Source organism: Sus scrofa, chromosome 15, assembly GCF_000003025.6.
Source record: "Sus scrofa isolate TJ Tabasco breed Duroc chromosome 15, Sscrofa11.1, whole genome shotgun sequence".
In the NCBI taxonomy this organism is placed as follows: Eukaryota; Metazoa; Chordata; class Mammalia; order Artiodactyla; family Suidae; genus Sus; species Sus scrofa.
This window is the reverse complement of record NC_010457.5, coordinates 37,800,445-37,820,787: the sequence shown is the minus strand read 5'-3', so window position 1 is coordinate 37,820,787 and position 20,343 is coordinate 37,800,445. Positions and strand designations below refer to the sequence as shown.

The window sequence follows — 20,343 nt, the reverse complement described above, 5'->3', positions numbered from 1 at the left end:
AACCGGCGTCCTCATGGATGCTAGTCGGGTTCATTAACCGCTAAGCGATGATGGGACCTCCCCTTTAAATTTTTCTATTTGATTTTTGAGCATTTGTGTTTTTGCTACTTAATTTAATGATTTGGGTAATCAGACACATATATAAATACACATCATTAAAAGTGCTAAATAGAATTACTTCAATTTAGAATTGGCTGTTAAACTCATAAATATAAATTTTAAAAAGTAATTTACATAAAGTTAAATTTTAAAACTAAATTTTTCATATGCATATATAAAGAAAGAAGTATGGGAAAAAGTTACCTGAGAAAAATAACACCCATACAACGGAAGCCATTTTAGCCCATCTTTCAGCACATAGCGCACGTGTCCAAGAGCATTCTGCCTGATGGCCAGAATATCAGCAATAATCCAGTCAACTGCAAAGACAGAACCAATTAGTGCCTAAGTGACCCCTATGTGAACTCGGCATTCCCTTCACAGAAACAGAAAAGGCTTCTTCACAAGACTGGATGCAGAATATGCATTGAAAATATTAGGATTAGACTTTTTAAAATCAACCCCAGGTATTTGAAAAATATAAATTATGTGGGTTTTTAATTTGTTTTTTGCTGTTTTTTGTTTGTTTTTGCATTTCTTGAAAAGCCTCTTATTTTAGGGATAAAATGCAAAAGTCACAAACCATCCAAGTAAACCAGCAGCATGAACAAAGAACAAAATAAGCTTCTCTAATTCTCCAAGTCTAGAAAACATGAAGAAATAATAAGCAAAAAATGGCTAAATGAAACTATCAACTAAATATTCTATATAAACTCATACATTCGACCAAAGGCAAGGATGCTTATCTTTAATGGTGAGTTTCAGGACACAATAATAGGTTATAATGGAATGAAAAACAAAGATCTCTCCAAGCTTACAACTATGCCAGGCACACGTGTTCTTTACATACCCAAGGATATAGAGCCAGGCTTCTAATAACTCTAATTACGTAGATATGTTATTACCAAAGGGTCAAAAACAAAACTAAGAAGGCACAAATGAGTTGAACACAAGAACAAAAAACCTATAGGAAGAAATAGAATAGGCTGTTAATTGATCTCTCAAGCAGAACAAACTTCAAACAGAGCGACCAGCCCTTCCTTGGCAAAGCAAAGAGACAGGAATCAGCAAACTGTGTTCAAGATGGTAAACAAAAGAGATGGTTTAGGGAGATGAAGAGGAAATAAAATGAAATTCAGAAGGCAAATGGTAAAGGGTCTTGAAGACCAGAGAGCCAGACTTGAAAATCAGTGGCTGCAAACTACCCTGTTTCTTCCTATGAATGAAAATGATAAACACGAAATGGGAGCAAGAGCTTTCTAATAACTACAGATGAACTGGAAGATGGAATACTTGAAAAAAAAATTGGTAAGAATCTGTGAAAGGAGTAGAGACCTAGGATGAGAAGTGTATTCAGGGCAAGGAAAATGAAAACAAAAGGAGTACATTTGAGGAGGAAAATGCTATAAAAACAAAACAAACAAACAAAACCCTAGGAAATAAAAGCCAAGAAAATAAAGGAGTTACAGTAAAGTTTTAACCAAAGGAGACAGTTTTCCACAGGATTACAGAATAACTCTCAGCTGTGTGAAACCCTTTAGGCAAGACATCATACTGGATAGAATATACCAAAGAAGATTTAGCGAACTTAAACACTAAAAATTATCCTTTTGGAAAAATATTTTATTAATTACTATAAATCTCTCTTTTTAATGTTTTACCATTCAAAAATTAACTCTTTCTTGATGATTTAAGAGTTACAATTATTATATATATAAATTCTATCATGGCTCCCTTCAAACAGAAAGATGCAAAGATTTTCTGATAAACAGCTCTTTCTAACCATGTCTTGGAAACCAAAAAATCAAGCACAATTGTTCTAAGTACACATAATGTAAAAGTAAATCAACTCAGAATAAATTCTGAGAACTAAGTATTTTGTTCCCAGGCTAAAGTACATCCTGGAACATATTTGGGGTCCAAGGCTAAAAACAAGATTTTGGTATCTTTTCCCGGATAATCATTTTTAATTGGAAGAATTTGAAAACGCATTTTTATATGAAAACACACATGGTTAATTATGTGTGTTAACCATGTACCTGGGGTACATCTTCTAAGAACTTTCAAGAGAAAGTGTAAAATTTACAAAATATGTCATGTTTGTAATGAACTGTCCTGGGCTATGCCCTTAAACTTTTGAAAATTTTAGTGGAACAATGTGAAGAACTAACTTAAGCAGTCAAAAGACAAGCTTTGTGCCATCAATTTTTGCTCCTCAATTATCTTTTCCACTTTTTAAAATTTTCAGCTAGGTTGCAGATGGGAGACACTAGATAAAGGCTGAGACACTAACATGTTACCTTTATAGTAATTATACATATTTCGTGTTGGGGCATGAACAACTTAAATTAAGTTTTCAAGAAACATGGTTGTATTAGAATTCCTCCACGGTGATCCAGTGTCATTGTTCCCATTAATTGAGAAGAGAAGACGGAAGGGCTGTGAAGACAGGCCTCAAGAAAAGCAAGGCTTTCTCACCTATGTGATTATGAAGCAGCACTCCCCACTTCATCAGGGTATGTACAACTGAAGATGCTGCATGTGATGCACTTGCCTAACTCGGATCCAGCCCTCCCCTGTGACTAGCTGTTACCACCTCCACTCCCACTCCCACATGCCCCTTGGAGCCAGGATCTCCAGGAGATTATGACCTAGGCTACCTAAAATGCTTAAACACCCTAATCAGTAGACATTACTCATACCTTAGCCCAGAGAAGCTAAGTGATTGGCCTATAGTTACAGAGCTCACTGCAGAAGAGCATATGAACCAGGGTCTGACTCTACAGCCTAGGCCTGTTTATGGAAGTCTGCTTACCACACACGTTAGCCCAGAAAAAAATAAACCAAGAAAAGGGAAAATTCCATGATATTAAAAAGTACACAGGAGTTCCCGTTGTGGCACAGTAGAAATGAATCCAACTAGGAACCATGAGGTTGCGGGTTCAATCCCTGGCCTCGCTCAGTGGGTCAAGGATCTGGTGTTGCCATGAGCTGTGGTGTAGGTCGCAGACGCAGGTCGGATCTGGCATTTCTGTGGCTGTGGTGTAGGCCGGCAGCTGCACCTCCGATTGGACCCCTAGCCTGGGAACCTCCATATGCCACAGGTGCAGCCCTAAAAGAAGGACAAAAATAAAATAAATAAAAAGTACACAGTGTCCAAAGCAAATAGTTAATGAAGGCTGAGAGGAATAATGGCCAACACAGCCTTGCTGCCTCTGGACAGAAATAAGTTAACAAGAGACCAAAAATGTAGAGACAGCAGGGCACATCAAGTGAAAACAACAGAGGAGAGGGACTAATTAAAATGCCAGTTCTTTGGAATGCCAGGTCAAGAAAAGACTTGTATGCTGGCAGGCCACCTTGAGGCTGAGAGTCTAAGCTGAAATATTCTCCTTGAAATATTCTCTCTGCTACTGGCATTTCTAGATTACTCAGTTGTGATCTTTAATCTCGAAAGGGTTTTTAAAAAGGCACCTAGACATAAGAGGCCAACAACCTGGATAAGCTTTTGGGCCTCTGGAACCTCAAACTACAGGCAAATTTTTATGTGCCCATTTTTTTTCTGGAAAAAGGCTACATATCTTCTACCATATTCTCACTGGAGTCTACAGTTCTAAGGTAAGTGAAAATCACTGTCTAGTTATGTTCCTAAATTATGGATTTTTAAAAGGCATTCAAAAGTTGTCGTCTCAAATCCTAGAGACAGACTGGTCAGGTGATTGGGGGGGATGGGTGAGGAGAAAGGAAACCTTTTCAGGTCAGCTGCAGGATGACTATGTGGCTCAAACTTCCCACTTACCCTTGCAGTTCCAAACACAGAATTTTTTTTTTTTTTTTTTTTTTTTTTTTTTGTCTTTTTTGCTATTTCTTTGGGCCGCTCCCGCGGCATATGGAGGTTCCCAGGCTAGGGGTCGAATCGGAGCTGTAGCCACTGGCCTACACCAGAGCCACAGCAACGCTAGACCCGAGCCTCGTCTGCAACCTACACCACAGCTCACAGCAACGCCGGATTGTTAACCCACTGAGCAAGGGCAGGGACCGAACCCGCAACCTCATGGTTCCTAGTCAGATTCGTTAACCACTGAGCCACGACGGGAACTCCCAAACACAGAATTTTTAAAAATCTGTCTTTTTCAAAATGTCTTCCTAGAAGACTTCACTCTAAAGTAATGCATATGGGGTGTGGGGGGATGTGCTTGGGCTGTGGGATGGAAACCTTGTGAAATCAGATTGTTATGATCATTATACAACTACAGATGTGATAAATTCATCTGAGTAATAAAAAAATAAAATAAAAAAAATAAAGTAATTCATATAAAGGCCAACATATAGGAAGCACACAAATGACAGCAGTGGCTGTGATTTCTTTATTAGCACCTCCAGGAATGTTCAGAGTACTTATTCTACATGTTTGTGCTTGTACCAAAGCTCTGTTAAAAGAACACTATTTCCATTGAAACCTGGAAAAAAGAGAGGTTGGCAGGGAACCTGAACAGAAATTTTGACAGAGAATCCTTTTAAACAGAAAGAAAATTCTAAATGAAATTAACCAGGAGCTCACCATAAAGGAAATTGGACTATCATGAGCCACTCCCTGCCCTAGAACCACAAATCCTTGTTATCTGGATACTGGACCCTGGAAGAAAAAACACCATCAACAAGACAAGAACAATAAGCTTGTGTTAGTGGTAAAAAGTCCAGTAAGACTGAAGAAACAGTCAAAATAAAGGCAGAAGTCAGACTGCTTTCTAAGCCAGAGTTAGAAGCAAACCCTCACTAAAGTCTTGCTGAAGTCAAATGTAATTAAATCAGTCCTAGCAGTCACAACAATATAGTTAGGCAAATACAAAGATACATCAAATTCCTATTCACCCTCTGCAGCATCAACTCTTGACCTAGAAAACTGAGAGTAATCATTAACAAACTGAGTTGAGAAAGACGCACTTCAACTTCTTTACCTTCCCTAAGGCATAGGCAGGCATAAAAGTAACCATGAAGAAACACAGCTGAGGGAGGAAGATAAAGGATGGTCACAGGCATTATCGGTTTCCCAATCAGGTGTGATCATTGGTCAGCTCGCTTTTAGCTTTGAACTTCTTTCTGGGTACTACATTTTTTTAAAGTAATACAAATGGAATTTAGGAGGTGGGCAAAAGTGTTTCAAAAGCAGTTACAGCTTCGAAAAAACATGAAGTGGGATGTCTTTTGGAGAACTAAAAGGTACCTTATAACCACTGTTAAGTCTTAGTTTTGACAGTACCTTAGGTGTGCCTGGGGTGGGGGGTCATACCACCCAGCAGCCCTACCCCTCTGCCGGTCTCAGTTTACTCATCTGTACTACAGGGGCGGGGCAGTGGCAGGCAGACTTGGAGACTGGACTGCCATGTCCACCACAGATGTGGTTGACTTTTGCTAACCCTGATGCATTGTCACATTCGAGCTGGCTCATCACACTTGGCTGCTGGCTGTGGGCTACAGGCAGAAAGGGGTTGACCACCCCCCACTCTCCACCCCCAGTCTTGGTAGGTGCACCTTTCTAGCCAGCTGCAGGGGGCCTAGGCCTGACAGGTGCATCCCCTGTGGGGAGGGCAGCACTCCAACCCCTCCCCCTACCCCCCCCAGGTTATATAAGATGCTGGGAGAATCTTGAAGGGGTCATGGGATTCTATGTACTATTTTTGCACATCCCTGAGAATCTATAATTATTTCAATATCAAACAATTTTTAAAAGTACCTTGACCTAGTTTAAGTATATACTGCCCTATATTGCAGACCAAAGTCTTCTGTGATGCCTCTGACAGAACAGCATGCTATAACTAAACCAAAACATTTGACGAAGTAAAAGAACCTGTAGACATTAGAAATTAATACTGTGTTTAGGAAATGAATACTCACAGATCATTACGACCTTTCTGCAGCTCAACAATCAAAACCATAAAATGCTTGTACAATATGATCCACAAATTCCAATTCCAGAAAACATAACTTACAAAGGAAGAATACATAGACCATTTAAAGAGACAGTCAAAGAAAGAGGAAAAGGGAAAGAACTATACCTTATACACACCCAGCAGAGAGAAAAGGTGAGTTTAGGACAACTCATAGCTTTCACATTACTGACTTTCAAAAAAAATAAAATCACAAAAATACAAGGTCACATATAATATCATCACCGAAAATTCATGTTTTAACAACAAAAACAATCCATTAAAATATATCAGAACATTACTTTAAATTACTTCTCTATGGAGTTCCTGTTGTGGCTCATGGGAAACAAATCTGACGAGGATCCATGAGGATGCAGGTTCAATCCCTGGGCTCGCTCAGTGGGTTAAGGATCTGGCATTTCAGTGAGCTGTGGTGTAGGTTGCAGACAAGGCTTGGATCTAGCATTGCTGTGGCTGTGGTAGCCAGTGGCTACAGCTCCAATTAGACCCCCAGTCTGGGAACCTCCATATGTCGTGGTGCGGCCCTAAAAAGACAGTAAATAAATAGATAAATAATTTCTCTACTTTGGGCAAAGAAACCTAAGTTTCATGCAAATGAAATACAAACCTGTGCTTTGATGATTTGCTAAATATATTATATTTTCCTTATTTTTTGGCAAATCTCCGTATAGCAATATCTAAAAGATAAAACAAAAAGAAACATTATTTTGATATTTTAAAACATGTACTACTGTGACATACAAAATATGACAAAGTCAAGAAATTGACAAATACATAATGTCATGAATATGCCCTCCATGACTGACAAGTACTAAACTTAGGAGCCTCAGAAACCACATGTTTATAAAGCAGTTGAGTATAGGGCAGGTTAATGGTCCTAAGAGTAAAGCAGAATGATCAATATCCTCATGAGATCTTCCTGACTGCTAACAATATCTGAAACACCTTTCATAAGATACACTGTCCTTCAAAGAGCCTACATACAGTGCAGTGGAAGAAACAGGAGTGTATACAATAGCTGTTATGAGGCATAATGCAAATACTACAAAAATACAGTATATCTCACTTTAAAGAACTATCAGCTGCAGAGCAGTAGATTTGTTAGGTGTGATATCAGCAGATGAGATGAACAAAGTTATGGAAGTGGTAACATCTGAGTCCTGCTAAGGGTGCACCTGGCAGTGTCAAGGCCAACCGCAGGCTGCCTGCAGAGTTGGGGAGCTAATGCAGGCAGAGCAGAGGGAACTCTGACCCAGAATATGAAGTCTTCTGAACACTATGCCAAAGATTAAATCCTGATTCTGTAAGTAATGGGGAAAGATTGTTCCATGATTAGGACCCTTTGTATCTCTATACAGAACAAAGGGAGTTCGGGTAAATGATTTCTAGGATAGGGCAAGCTGCAAGGTGGGGTGGGGGGATACACAGTAGGTTTCGACTCTAGCAGTCATGTTGTATTCCTTTAACCGGTGGTGGGTACACAGGTGCTCCTTCCATGAGTCTTTCTGAAGTTTTCTAGGTCTGAAAGAGTTCATAATAGATTTAAGAAATTGGGAGTGTATTTTTAAAGACTTCAAAGGAAATGACTGCTAACAGTGGTATGTTTTTATTCAGAGCATTTTTGTTTTTGTTGTCATCACAGCTTATTCATGATTATGAATTAGCTATGGCTTTTTAGATCTATCTTTTCAGATATCCACAGAGATTATATTTTGATCACGACCCTACTCATTCATATGTTAACAGAACAAAGAGAAGGACATTAAGCCAGTATCCCTGTACATAAATGGAACTATCTCTGTACATAAATGGACTAAATTCTGGAAGCCAGGGACCCAACTGAAATTTCTTTTATCTTCCTCAGAAAACAGCACAGTGCTACGCAGGTAATAGGTGTTTAAATATCTGCCCAATAATTTTTGTATTAATCCAAGTTTATCAGTGCCAAAACAAAAACCCAAAACCAGTAAACAGATCTATACAGGGTTGAAAAGTAGGATCCTGGTTGGTGAGCAATTCCCATTCTTACCGAGGAGCCAGAATTGCTTTGAGACCATTGGTTTGACATGCTGGGTTCAACATACTGCAGCTACAGACACAGTGCTTCTGGCTTAACTTCCTTGGATAGGATATTCACAAAGACAGATTGTGGTTTAACTGATTCAATCTGAATACCACTCTTTGGAGACCTACCTGCCCCCAAAGTGGTACTTGAACCACCCAAAAGACTCATCTTTCTTGCTGTAAGCTTGATTAGAAGACTACAGCCTTTGAAAGTAGGTGGCAAACAAGCGATTAAAGGCATTTTTCAGTTTGATTGTGGTCATCATTTCACCTACCCCAAAACATCACACTACACCTTAAATATGTATAATTTTTGTCAAAAATAAATACAAGATTTAAATAATAGGCATTTTCACAGGATTATGGCATCAATCATACAGAAAACAGCACTGCAAATTTTATTTCTATAAAACTAAACTATATCCCATTTTAAATAAAACAAGCATGCTGAAGGTGAAAAGGAGATCACAAAAACAAGCCCAATCATAATGTCATGATAAACTATTCCCAATAGTGAACATAATCAATACATGTGCTGGTGCTAGGACAACCATCACCCACTATCTGGGCCAGCTCCCTGGTTTCGCACTTTTTGAGGAGGAGACGTGTTAACAACCCAGTTGCCATGTTCAAGAACCCAAGAGCCGGTAACAGCACCACCGGCTTAGGAAGACCCCAAACCTCAGCTATTTGGGCTTAGTGCACATACTCTAGACCATACTGGCCTTAAAACGCCAGCTTTCTACTTTTGCTTATAGACACAAACATAAACAGAAAAGCTTGGCTGGAAAGCCATCCCTGCCACCCTACAAGACTAACTTTCCCCACCCCTAAATGGCTTCACAGCAACTGACTTTTTCAATATTTATCCTGATTATCTCAATAAAAAGTTAAACGTACTCAGTATTTAAAAAAAGATATCTAGTGGGATCTAGAGAAAGGAAAATAAGTAATGAATTCAGGTGGGCAAACAGATGGGGGAAACAGGAAAGGAACAAAATCTTAATTCACAGCCACTGGCAGGGAAATAAATATATAGTTCATACTTTTAAAGATTCTTCTTCACCATGCATCTCACTGAAATAAAAGCTATTTCACTTCAAAAGAAGATGGTAAGCCACTGACAAAACATAAGTTAGGATCTCAAAGTAGATATCTGGATTGACTGCTTCTTAAGATTTGTGTCACTCTAAATTGTTTGGCATTCAACAGAAATAGAAATATTAAAAAGAATAGCCATTCATATTTAAAACTTTAAAAGCTCTAAAAGCAAAATAAGTGAAATGAACTGCAAATCTAAAAGCTCTAAAAGCAAAATAAGTGAAATGAACTGCAAATCTTATTCCAATCGATGTGAACCACTAAGATCTTCAAATAAACACTGATTAGCCAAAGAAAGGAATGCATGATTACAATGTTTATGTACCAAATATAGTGCAATTTCTAAGATCTTCCATTTGATTTACCAGGCTTCAAAGAAAAAGCATTTCACTACAACTTAAAATTATCAAATGTCTTCTGTTCATTGAAGTAGAAAGGTTATCTGTGTGTAAATTTCCTAACATGGAAGGGAAGTAAAAGTTCTCCTTTAAGTGTGCAGAGTCTCAAAATACTTAATAAGACAATCATTACTATCTTACTAACAAGCATTTAAGATAACTGCAATGTTCTCCAAATTTCAAAAAATTTCTAAGAACTTACAAAATACCTATACATAGGACTAATTAAATGACTCGATTACTTAAAAGCCACCTACACCTGCTCATTGTAGCCATCTTAAATCAGCTTTCTGGCACCATCTATTTACCTCCTCATAGAAGCCCCAGCCTTCTAACTCAGACCCAGGATTAAGCAATGCCCTTGCAACACAACAAATCTAGTCCCCCATGCATCCTTATTTACAAGTCACATTACATCCCCCTCAAGGCCCATAAGCTCTTCAGAGGTAGGGGCCTTATCCTTGTTTTACCCAGAGCCCAGCACCCAGATGCTTTTCAACAGATGTTCACTGAATCAGTAAGTTGGACTTTTATTTTTCATAAGAGGATAAAGCTGTACTTCAGTTTCGGCAGTAAAGAGTGTGGGAATAAATACTTTAAATGCATCTGATTCAACCCCTAGCCTGGGAACCTCCATATGCCACCATGGGTGCAGCCCTAAAAAGACAACAACAACAAAAAAGTATTTCAGTCTGTGATCCTTATTTTATATTGTTGATGATTCATCTGATCTTAGGAAATTTAATGTTTTGTTTTGTGGTTACTTGAATAATTGTAGATATATAATACCCTTAGCCCTTTATTTCTTTAGAGACAATATCTTTTTACTATGTATAATAATAAAGCAAACTTATTTTCACATTTTCCCTTCAACTCCCTGGCCTACACCTCCTAATTTTGGTTAAAAATAATTTATAAAATTAAATTAAATTAAATAAATGCATCTGTGACTTTTTAAAGGCATCATTCTGTGAATCTTTCAGTGTGTGTATTTCAAATTATAATCACTTTTGGGGCAGGTAATCTGTTCCTTCAAACAAGGCACATAAAAAACATGGCTTTTTTGGTTTTTTTCCTAGTTCTGTGGGTAATTTTAGGGTCATCATTATTGTCCAATTTAGGGTTCATCCATTTTTAAAAAAACTCATGTTAAATCTCTTTAGAGAAAAATAGCAATGTTCTCTTTTCATTTTATTCATTTAGACACAGACAATAAAAATGCTCTTTGAATGATTATCTTTGTTGCAACTAACACACTAGTTACAATTCGCTTTAGTCAAACAAGTTTGTTTTTCTTGCACAAACCGGCTCTCAGAAGACCTGGATTTAGATGTCCTACTGTCATCTTGCATGGATGGCTTCTCCACTTGCTTTCTAATTTGCTCCCATGATATGTAAATTACTTGAAGATTCGTTCTTTTGGATCCTGAAAAGAGGTGGTAAGATGGAATCTAAAGTAATCTCATGTCTAACACAGTAGAATATCCAACCAACAATACCAAGGGGACATAATGAAGTACAGAATTCTTTCTCTGGAAAAAAAATTCTTCATTTATCTCAGGAATACCCATTTTCTTTCTGCATGTGAAATGAAATACAATTTTTAAAAAAATTTCTCCCACTGTCCTTAGATACAGGTGATGCTGTTGAAGGGGACCAGAACATGCCACACCCAAACATGCCACTTGGGCATGAGGAATATTTTTAGCTAAAGACAACTGAGAAACAGCACACACACAAGCTCTCTGCCCCTAAAGGAGGCCTAAACTCCACTCATAAAGGTATTCATTTCAAGAGTGCCAGGAAGATCACAGACAGCACTGAGATGAGTCAGCAAACCTTCCTAAACAGCTCTTATCTGCCATACACTTCCTAGTGACCTTCCCAAAATTTACCAGCCCCAGGGGCCCAAACCCACCTTTCCTTTCTCTAGACCTATCTCCATGTTCACTGCCCTTTGTTAAAGTCATATATAAGCCCCAGGCTGAGTCCAACTACCTCTGTTAAAGGTAGTTGGAGGCCTCAGTAAAAGTATTAACATGTAAAATATTAACATATTTTTACAATATTGACATCACTGAAATCTGTAGGCCTTCTCTCCTGTGAATCTGGCTTTTGTTAATTTGCAGGCCCAGCTACAGAAAGTTTTACCTCCTTCACAGCACAACATAATAGTCACTAAGAAGACTAAAGACAGGCAGAAGTAGACAATTTAAATTAAGACTTGGATTTGAATCCTATCCCATCACCTTATATGTGAGCTTGAAGAAAAGTACCTAACCTCTCCATGCCATTTTTTTTTTCACCTGTAAAATAGTAACTACTCCCCCCAGATTGTGGTGAAATACATGAGACTATGTAAAGTACTTCACACAATTCCTAGATCATAGTAACTATCCCCCCAAAAGGTAACTGTTGTGTTGTTATTATTATCCAACGAAGTGAAATCATTTATTCTAAACTGTGTTAAATGATTAATGGGTAAGAGAAAGAGCTATCTAGTTTATCTTCCCTAAAAAAGGTCTCTATGTACAAATGCACCTATAAAGAATATCAGCATAAATAAGATGACATATATAATTACATTCTATATTTAAAATCATTTGAAATTAATTTGTAAATGTATTTCTATGCCAATGAAATACATCATTTCGAGATCAAGTACAAGATTTCTACTGTAATCCACACAAAAACTATGCCTTTTTCTGCCCAATTTGAAACATCTCACTGAGTAGGAAAATTATGATGCCCCTCTGGAATAAGGTTAAAATATAACCATAGTCATTTGTCTAATAATCAGTATGCAAAAATAATTATCATGCAACATTTAAATAGAGCCTTACAAATCACAAAGCTCTTATTATAGTTTGTCATGTATGTCCCTGGGTACTGTCCTTATTTACAAGTGTGCCTTTCCTGAGTATTTATGATGTACCAGTTATTGACCCAAGCAGCTTCACATAGTATCTCATCTAGTCCTCCAAATAATGTGACAATAGTGTTTTGTTTAAAAATGAGACTACTGAGTTGAGAAAATGACTTATTCAAGTTGACAGAGTGTGGCAAAGAACTAGGAATTACATCCAGGTTTCTCACCCAAGATCCAAACATCTTTTGACTGTAACAAAACTATTATCTGCAAAGATTCAAGATAAAAAAAAAAAATCAAGTGAAAAGGCTTCCCATACATTAGAAGTTTATGTAATTTTTTTTCACTTTGAGCATTAACCACAAGGAGATAAGAAACTCGTGAGAAAAAATTTAAACTGACACAATACATTTTCTTACAGAAACACAAATTAAGAATGGGAGCAAAGAGTAATTCCCTGGTGGTGCAGCAGGATAAGGACCCAGCATTGTCACTGCAGCAGACAGGATCACTGCTATGGCTCAGGTTCCATCCCTGGCCTGGGAACTTCTACATGCCATTGGCGCCACCAGAAAAAATAAAATATTTTTTTTAAAAAAGAATGGGAGCAAAGCAGTAATTAAGTACACGAAGATGCAGCTAACGTGGACAAATGACCCCCTCATAGATGCATACTTCCCCCAGTTAAGTCACCACAGTGTTCAGTTGCGGTACTCCTGTATTTCCTCAACTCTGTTCATTTTGTTATTTCATAATATCTCGTTATAATTCAGTTTTTTAAAAAGAAAACTGACTTATTTCTAACTGTCAAATTGTGTGTAGAGAGGATAGGCTATCTTATCAATGGAAACACTGTGCCTAGCATGTGGTCAGCACTTACCATGATTCTCCTTTCCAGGTACCACTCCCGTGACTTCTTCCCGCTTCCAACCATCACTTACACATACATACAACCTTCTAAATCCTCTCATAACTTGCTTATGTGGAGTTTTCACTGCTAGTTCATACAAAGAAGCAGAAGAAACAAAATAAACTAGCAGAACAGTTTATCTTTAAAAATTGAAAAAAGTACAGGTTTTTATTGACAAGTAAACAAAGGTTCCTCTGTGCTTCTGCTGGCTGTGCCAGTGTTCCCTCTTTAACAGGGTCTCTGAGATGGAGCACATGTTTCTTCAAGCTCCTTTATCTATTAAGAAAAGGACCTAGGAGTTCCCGTCGTGGCGCAGTGGTTAACGAATCCGACTAGGAACCATGAGGTTGCGGGTTCGGTCCCTGCCCTTGCTCAGTGGGTTGACGATCCGACATTGCCCTGAGCTGTGGTGTAAGTTGCAGACGCGGCTCGGATCCCGCGTTGCTGTGGCTCTGGCGTAGGCTGGTGGCTACAGCTCCGATTCAACCCCTAGCCTGGGAACCTCCATATGCTGCGGGAGCGGCCCAAGAAATAGCAACAACAACAACAAAAAGACAAAAAAAGACAAAAAAATAAATAAATAAATAAAATAAAGAAAAGGAACTAGAGTTCCGTTGTGGCCAAATGGAAATGAATCCAACTAGTATCTGTGAGATCGCAGGTTTGATCCCTGGCCTCGATCAATGGGTTAAGGATCCCGAGTGGCTGTGGCTGGCAGCTATAGCTCTGATTCCACCCCTAGCCTGAGAACCTCCATATGCGTGGGTGCAGGCCTAAAAAGCAAAAAAGAAATAAAACAAACTGACGCACCACATCTGTTGACCCTGTTAGATCAAAACGTGTTTCCTACTGAGGCCATTCAAGGGCCACCCTTAAAAATGAGAGCATCCGGAGTTCCCGTCGTGGCTCAGCAGAAATGAATCTGACTAGCATCCATGAATACGTGGGTTCAATTCCTGGATTCATTCAGTGGGTTAAGGATTAGGTGTTGTCATGAGCTGTGGCCTAGGTCAAAGATGAGGCTCGGATCTCACATTGCTGTGGCTGTGCTGTAGGCCAGCAGCTACAGCTCTGATTCCACCCCTAGCCTGGGAACCTCCATATGTCATGGGTGCGGCCTTAAAAAGACCAAAAAAAAAAAGAGAGAGCAACCACACTTCCGCTGGAACACAGATCAGTACCCTCTGCAGAGTGCTATTCTCTAACGTCAAAAGGGAACAATCAAGTCACTCTCCCCTTTACTGCTACCTCCAAGGGGCTACAGTTTTGTCAAGGGTCATTACATGCATTAAAATATGCCAATGCTATGTTAATATTACATGTTGATGTTATATATGTGATCCTGACATTGAGATGGGGTGAGATCATGACAGATGAGGAAAAGCAGAGGCCCAAGTGGGAATAAAGTATACAAAGAAGAGCAGTGCAAAGGCACATTGTTGAGAATGTGCTGGTAATTTGGGGGGTGACACTGGGGAGGAAGGAGTATTTGGACTACAGTGAAATTAGTTAATGGAAAAGATGGCCAGAGCAGAATTCGGACATCCTCGAATGCCATGCCTAGGAGTCTTCATTTTTATTCACTTATCAATTGAGAATCTCTTTTCCCTAGACACACGTTACTCCTGCTTGAAGTAAACACTCAGAGTGGTTCCTAACAATTGAGACAGTCTTCTGGAATAACCCAGAAAAGTCACATTATCTTTGTGTTACAAAGCTAATAAATACAAACACTCCACTTTCAGCATTATCCTCTAGTGTGATTGTTTGCCAGTGTTTTTCCTGATATGAATAATATGAATAACTTGAGAGAGGGGCATATTATTTCAACCAACATAACCATGCCACCTAGTAGTGTCTTTGGAAAATGGACCCTATAGCAAGACTGCCTTGGACTAAATCCTGGCTTGTCTACTACCACTGTGAACTCCACATGCCCTAGTTCTCTCTTGCAAAATGGGAAGACATGGCAGGACCTGGCACAAGGCGGCACTCACTAAATGCCAAGTCCACTGCAAACCCCACCCCTCCTTTTCACACCATATCCAATTGCAAAGCCCTAGCAGCTACCTCTAAAACACATCTGGGATGCCTTCTGTTCTCTGCATGCCCACTCTTTTCACTACCCTGTCTGTCTACTCTCACCTACACTACTAATATACTTCCCAAACTGGCCTTCTGCAGAGCTCAACACATAAGGGAAGTTTCCCCAAACCCCCAACCAACTTAACAAAGTCACAGAGTAAAGTACATTTTAACTGTCTTATTATGTGTGTAGGTGTGTGTCCCACTAGAATGTGAGCTCCATAAGGGCAGGGACCTTGTCCGTGTTTTTTTATTCCTCTCTATCCCACAGAGTCCAGCGCAAGACCTGGAGTGTGGGGCACACTCCAGTATCAGATGAATGAATTAAGAGAGGGTTCTAAGATGTCACTACTTAGTTTTGGGTTGCCTGACTCTGAATGTTAATACTCTGTTTTAGAAACCATACTAAAATGAGAAAAATGTCAAAGGAAAAATTAACTTATAATTCCATTAAGAAGAGCCATTTCTCAGTGCACTGACTTCTACAAAATTAGAATAACTGAAAAAGGGAAAGTAAGTTGTGTATAGAGTCATATTTCCTTTTGCTTTTCATCATAATGGCACAGAGGTTATGGGTATATTTAGTGCTACTATTAAACACATCCAAAAGTTAATTTAATGAAGACAGTCTTCCCACAATTCATACATTTATGTAAAAGCTCTTGGCAGAAATCTAAAGTCATACACACCAAAATGTTGTATGCCTGGGAAAGGTGTATGGAGGGAAGGGAAAACTTAACTTTATCAAAATATTTTGGCACTGTTTGGATATTTTATTGCACCTGTAACTTATAACAGAAAAATACTTTAAAAAATCTTACTCAGATGCATCCAAAAATAACTGTCTTGCTCACAGTCCAAGATTTATTTTGATAGAAAGTACTAAAAACTAATTACACTTCTCTAAGATTTTCTTAGGTCTATTCCAGACTAAAATTGCATTAAACTAGAATCATACTTGATTGAGAAATGTTTAACTTCCTCTATCAAAGGTTTGTTTTGTGTCATTCTACTTAAGCAAAGGCAGAGGCACATCCAAATCTGCCTGGCTCTGTTACTCCCAGCTAAACTGAAGGAAGCAATCTGTCTTTAAAGGTCTTCACATGAATAATAAGAAGGAAAAAAATAAAGAATACAGCAACAGTTTATATTCTATTTAGGACTACTGATATTTGAGAAGACTCCTGACATTGTAGCAGAAATGCAGAAAGAATCCAGATGTGATTAAAAAAGGGAAGGGGGTTGGCCTTATGTGGTCCCTTCTCTGATTCTAAATAAACATGTTTGCTTTTACAGCAAGATACAGAATACAAATTTAACTAATTAAGAGTTTAGGAATATTTTTGAGGAAACAGTGCTACCAAAAGAAAGAATCAGTTATAAATGGCCTCTAGATACAAAGGTCTAGAGGGTTTCTGAGGAACTTGAAACAATCTTTCAAGTAAATGTATGATTAGAGAGGTTAAGAGTATTCTAACTGAACACATTATATAAACATTAAATAGTTGACTTAAATTCTATCTTGCTCCTAGTGTTATCTGAACTATTTTATACTTAGAGCAGCTCAACTGAAAAACTAAATAAAACTAAATTTATTTTATATGACATTTCATTTTTGATTGCTACAATGTATTGTGTTAGCATTTGGGGAAGAGGGGATAACAGCAGAGCTCTTAGTGTAAAATATATTTTAAAGTAAATCGGTTGTTACTAGGCAGGGAGAAGGTGGTGACAAAACAGAAGGTATTAATGAGCAGACATGTTTCATATCACCAGACATTGTGGCCTGCAAAGATCAATGATCAATTTTGTTATATTACAGTAGGAGGGGAAGAGCAACCAAAAAAAAAATTTTTTTTTTTTTAATAAACAAAGGAAAACAAATCCTCATTATTACTGGATACTGGTTCTTCATGTATTTATAAAAGGATGTCTGATGGTTCTCAAGCATAATTCAAAGTTTTATTTAATTCAGGTCCCTTGATGAAGTTTGTTAGGAATCCTAGAACTGAGTGCCCAGTGATCAAGAGATTAAACTTTTTAAAAACCTTGTGCCGAGAGCTCAGATCATAACCTGGAAGTCTATACTGTACTGTAAGGTAGGATATACAATTTCAGAAACACCTATATTTTATAATAGTTATTTTAAGATAAGAAATTTGCTAAACACAAATCTGTCCAATGGTATATGTGTTTTATTGCATGGGACATGTTATATGCTTTCAACTAAAATAAAATGACCCACCAAAAGTAGAATTATTTTTCTAAGAAGTAAATGACTGTGTCATATGTTCTGAATCTGTATCTTAGCCCAGGTCAGCTGTTGTATGATGTGAAATTAAATACTTAGTATGATAAAAACCCACATTTAGACAAAAGGGATGAAGTAAGAACAGAGTGTGCAAATGACTGGTCTGAATTGATTAAAGTTTTAAAGGAGGCTCTTTGTAAAAGTCAATTTACCAGGAAAGCATTATCTGGAAGAGAGGTCTTTCTTTCCTAGGAAACACAGATACTGATTTAAATGGAGGCCCTGCCTTCCCCTAGTTCTCTTCCCCCAAACCTCCAACTGGGGCAAATTCAGAGTTATCCAGGATCTAATTCTGCAAAGCAACTGCAAATTCAAAATAGGAGCTGGAGGACAACAGGGTGAAAGCAGCTGCTGGGGTGCGGCCGGCGGGGTGGGGGTGGGGGTGACAAAAAGACAAAACAATGCCATCCCAGTCACTCGACCCCACCCCCACCAAGAAAAGGGAAAAATAAGTACTAACTGGATATAAGGAATAACCAAGAATCAAGCTCTTTTTTTTTTTTCCAAATTGAGAAATAAAAGGAAAATTCACAACTGACATTTTTGTGTAAAAGACTTCAAATAATTAAAGTTAAAAGGGCCTTCTACTTTTGTTTGTTTTACAAAGTTAGTCTACAAATCCAATCTCTACAGAGAAAGAAACAAACTAATCATACAAAAGATCAGCCACACATTTAAGCCTAGTCAAAGTTTGCAAGAACTTTATCTACCGTAGGGCTTCTACTGTAACAAATGTATTAATTTCCTCGCCCAGCTTTCACTTACACTGGGGAAGAATACAAAACAAAGTTGTACTTCTTGTTCAAATAGTAACATCAGTCTGTTTCAAGAGATGGTCTCCAATTTTTAAAAGCGCACTTTTGAGTTCCAACATAAACGCCTTAGACCAAATGCCAGAAACTGTCAACTACTGCTCGCCCTACTTAAATGTTCATCTGCAGCTACTTCGCTAAGCACCAAGACAGATAGTTAAAAGAGGGGAAGAGCGGACGGCTCATTCCAATTGTAGCCTCAAAACAAAGCTACTGAGACTACCTACTGAGTACCTGCAAGGAAGCATCCGGCCAAACGCGAAAGAACATCAAATTTCCCCCACGGAGGGAGGATGGGTCATAGCACGTGTTCCGGGGGCCGACCTGTCCGACAAGGCGGAACAATCCTACACGAACTGGGAGCGCTGGGTGGTTCCAAGCTGGAAGATACGCCTGAGCCCCCGAAGGAATCAAGACCAAGGGAGGGGGCGGCAGGTGTGGAAGGAGGGCGCATAGGGCAGGCAGTGCCTCACCTGCACCCCAGTGTAGTTCTCGAAGAAGAAGAGCACCATGCTCTGATAGATGCAGTAGAGCCGGTCGTCCACCGCCTGGTAGAAGCGGGAAGGCAGGAAGGCGGAGAGCAGCCGCCAGGCCCCCCAGGCCAGCACATAGGTGGGGGCTGTGCCCAGGAGCACGGCGCCCGGTAGCACGCAGCGCATCGAGTACATGTGGAGCACCAGGGACAGCAGCATCTTCCCAGCTCCGCGTGCGGAATGCTCTGCGGGCTCCTCCCAGCCGGGCAGCCTCGGGTCGCCCCGCTGCCCTCAGCCGGCGGCCAATCACCGGGCCGGGCCCGGCCCAGCCACCGCCCCCTCACCTCCCCAGGCCGCCGGCCGCACCTGAAACACCCAGCCCGCGCCGGATCCGGCCTCCGCCCCCAGCCGCATGGGCCGTGCCGCCGCCAGAGGGTGAACGGGCGGGCGAGTGAGGGTCCCGGCGCGTTGGTAGCGGCCGCGGGACAAGGGGATGTCGCGGCCCTAGGGCACAGGGTTGCTCAGGATCACTTACACCCCATGACCCTCGCCCGTCACCCTCTGCCCCTGCCGGGGGCGGGGCTTCGCGCCAACAAAGTTCCTTCTGATTGGCTGTCCGTTACCATAGTCCCCTGTCGTGGGCGGGGAGGGCTCTGCGGCAAGAACTCGTCTCTGGATTGGTCGATTGTGGCTGACGGTTGAAGCGCAACTGCCGCCCGAAAGCGTGGACTGCCCGGCTCTGGCTACTGCGCATGCCCCGAAAGCAGGGCCTAGCTGCGGAGGCAGGATGGGAGGTGGCAACTGCCCGGCGGAGCAGGGTGAAGGTGGGTGCTGGTTGAGGGGAGTGGGCGGCTCTGCGCCCCCCTCCCCTACCCCGGTCGAATTCTGGGTGCTGGTTGGCCTGAGGGAACGCTCCACCTCCTGCTTCCGTACCTGAGGGTCCCTGGGCCCCGGAATGCGCCCTCAAAGCGACATAGGTGACACGCGGTGCTGCAGACCTTGACTTCCGCGCTAAGAGGTCTCCTGTCAGGCCTGCTGTGGGAAGGCTGACGGGACATGATCCGGGCCCTTTCAGTAGTGACATAAGCGCTGTCCGAGCGCCAGCCTTGGGTCATCAGACCAGGCTTACCTTCTCTTTAAAGGTGTCTTCCTCTCTACCTCACTCCACCCCACACCTCCTTCCAGGCTTCCTCCTCTGCAGCAGGTGCACAGGACTCCCGCTCCATCCCTGCACTCACCCTTAGGGTGCTTCCGAATCAGGCCCCATTCTTCC

The 20,343-nt window shown here is 40.3% G+C and overlaps 1 protein-coding gene across 2 annotated transcripts in view; it reads right to left on the bottom strand.

Moving 5' to 3' along the window:
- The window catches only part of AGPAT5 (1-acylglycerol-3-phosphate O-acyltransferase 5), a 52,352-nt gene extending 32,685 nt beyond the window's left edge, over positions 1 to 19,667 (bottom strand). The window contains exons 1-3 of one of the 2 annotated variants that reach the window (XM_013983990.2): positions 19,437 to 19,667; positions 6,655 to 6,724; positions 304 to 419 (exon numbers count right to left, since the gene is read on the bottom strand). In XM_013983990.2, the coding sequence (XP_013839444.1) occupies positions 304 to 419; positions 6,655 to 6,724; positions 19,437 to 19,484 (234 nt within the window). In that variant the 5' untranslated portion in view covers positions 19,485 to 19,667. Of the gene's footprint in view, positions 1 to 303; positions 420 to 6,654; positions 6,725 to 19,070; positions 19,294 to 19,436 lie in introns of those variants that run through there. The other variant, NM_001143701.1, reaches the window with a different exon arrangement.